This window comes from Solanum pennellii, chromosome 5 (assembly GCF_001406875.1).
Source record: "Solanum pennellii chromosome 5, SPENNV200".
Taxonomy (NCBI): domain Eukaryota; kingdom Viridiplantae; phylum Streptophyta; class Magnoliopsida; order Solanales; family Solanaceae; genus Solanum; species Solanum pennellii.
In genome coordinates this window covers 11,225,733-11,228,596 of record NC_028641.1, presented here as the reverse complement: position 1 = coordinate 11,228,596, position 2,864 = coordinate 11,225,733, and the positions used below count along the sequence as shown (strand labels likewise).

The 2,864-nt window shown below is 33.8% G+C and overlaps 1 protein-coding gene across 1 annotated transcript; it reads left to right on the top strand.

The window, feature by feature from the left end:
• Nucleotides 1-1,193: 1,193 nt before the first annotated feature.
• LOC114077137 lies at nucleotides 1,194-1,610 on the top strand. Its single transcript, XM_027916827.1, has one exon. It carries the CDS (start codon nucleotides 1,194-1,196, stop codon nucleotides 1,608-1,610), a length of 417 nt encoding a protein of 138 aa, XP_027772628.1.
• The last annotated feature ends 1,254 nt before the right edge of the window (nucleotides 1,611-2,864 follow it).

Here is a 2,864-nt window from a genome sequence, read left to right as displayed (position 1 = left end):
TATATATATATATATATAGATTTAGGGAAAATGCACAAGTACCCCCTTAACCTATGCCCGAAATCTCAGAGACACACTTATACTATACTAAGGTCCTATTACCCCCCTTAACTTATTTTATAAGTAATTTCTACCCCTTTTCGGTCTACGTGACACTAGCTTAAAAGAAAAAGTCAATCAGCATTGGGCCCACAAGATAGTGCCACGTAGGTCGAAAAGGAGTAGAAATTAAATTATTAATAAAATAAGTTAGGGGGTAATAGGACCTTAGTAAAGTATAAGTGTGTCTCTGAGATTTCGGACATAGGTTGAGGAGGTAATTGTGCATTATCCCTAAAATTTAACATACACAAATATAAATAACAACAAAACCAAAATTTTAACCCTAAATCAACAAACTCAAATTGTATCTTTGATTTTATATCAATTATACAAATACATATCACTAAACGTATCAATAGTACATATCATCATAACTTTAGGAATACATAAATAATTCGATACATAACAACTTAATCAGATCTTCGTGTTATGTAGAAACACAAAAAATACAAATAGAAAATCGATTGATAAAAATATAATTCAATCTGATTTTTGTGTAATTTTTTGAAAGAAAATCATTTGATATAAATATAAATAATGCTATAGCTTAGAATACTACTATAAAAAATGGTATATACCTAATTTTCACTAAATACAATGACTGATTCGTCAAAAAATTTCCTTAATTAATTGAATTATGCGTATTTCGTGAGTTTTCTTTAAAAAAAATTACCGCGTCTATTATTAATTCAATAGAGATTCATATTTGTATAAATATTTAATAGTCACTATTGAGGTTAAATTAGTAATTAGGCTTAATCAGGTTGTTAGAATAGTTAGTTAGCTGTCAAATCAATTAGTTAGTTAGTTTTTCATTTCAGAAAGTTAGTTAGATATTTTCTATTTTAGTTGCTATATAAACACTGCACATTCATGTTTCTGTTCTTAATGAAAATAGCACACATTTTCAATGCTCTTCTCTGATCAAGCTTTCATATTCTCATCAATGGAGGTTTTCAATCTTCTTCAACATTAACATGGTATCAGAGCAGGAACGTTTCTGATCTTTCTTGCTTCTTTCTTTTCCAATTTTCGCATCAGATCTTCATATTTCATTCTCTGTAAATCTTCGAATTTTCTTTGTGATAAAAATGGTAGATCCTACTTCTACGAGCACTGGTTCAGCCAGTATTCCTTCATCTGGGATTGATACAGGGAGTCATTTCTACATTCATCCCTCAGATAATCCTGGAGCAGTACTTGTACCAGTTCCTTTTAATGGAACTGGTTTTCATTCATGGCGTCGTAGTGTACTTCGTTCTTTGTCAGTGAAGAACAAGCTATTGTTCATCAATAGTGAGTGTAAGAGACCAGAGGTGAATCATTCCAGTTATCGTCAATGGGTGAGGTGTGATGATATGGTCACTTCCTGGATTCTCAACTCTCTAGATCGAGATATTGCTGATAGTGTTAAATATGTCAATGATGCTCTGAAATTGTGGACAGAACTGGAGGATCGATATGATCAGACAAATGGAGCAAAATTTATCAAACTCAGAAGGAAATAAATGATCTTAATCAAGGTATTCTCGATATCACAACGTATTACACTCGTATGAAGAAACATTGGGAGGAATTAAACAGTTTATGTGTTTCAAGTCAGTGTAATTGTGTGTGTGTGTGTGGAGCTAAAGCTAATGTTCAGAAGGCAGAGCAAGACAGGCGTTTGATTCAATTTTTGATGGGCATAAATGTGGTATATAATACGATTAAGGAAAGTATTTTGATGATGAATCCCTTACCATCTTTGGCACAAGCTTTTGCCTTACTAGTACAAGAGGAAAAGCAACGAGAGTTCAAACCCAATAATCAACTGTTTACTGAGAGTAGTTCTCTAGCTGCAGTTTCATCAAGTTCAGGAGGTAGAAATTTTCAAACAAATTATTCTACCTCCAACACAGCACCAAGAGGAAGGCCTTTTTGTGATTTTTGTAGAAGGCCAGGACATTTTAGAGCAAAGTGTTATAAGTTGCATGGCTATCCATCTAATGATACAAATCAGCATCAAAATGGTTCTATTCGTGATCAGCATAATCCAAGGAACACAGTTCAAAACACTTATCCAAATCCAAGGCATAACAATAAGGGAAAAGGTGCATCAGCAAATTCTGTAAGAATATCCTGTGATGGAGATGTTAGTGGGCAGACAAAGGAATCAGGTTCAACCTTTTGTAATGATCCTCAAGGAAATGAGAATATCAGTATCACCAAGGAGCAATATGATCATGTTTCTCACTTACTGAATCAGTTCCAATATTGTAACACTATGGTCAATCAAAATGATGGAGTATGTGGAGCTGTGAACTTTGCAGGTGCTTTTGCTTGTTCTTTCTCTCCTGATTATATTAAACTTTCATGTGAATGTTTCAAAACAAGGACCGATCTATGGATTCTAGACTCAGGAGCTTCTCATCACATGACTTTTAACAAAAATAACCTTGTGAATATAGTAAATCTACCTTGTCCTATGTTAGTCAGATTACCAAATGGATATAGAGTCAAAATCACAATGGTTGGTAATGTACATCTTACACCTAAAATCATTCTGTCTGGAGTATTGTATGCCCCTTCATTCAAATACAATTTAATCTCCATCAACTCTCTTGTAAACCATCTTAAATGCACTGTCTCTTTTTCTAACACTTCTTGTCTGCTGCAGGCCCCTTCACTGAAGAGGCCTCTGGAGATTGGTAAGATGGATGATGGTCTTTACTTCCTTTGCTCAGATTGCTTACAAAAGAACTCACATGATCAACAACAAT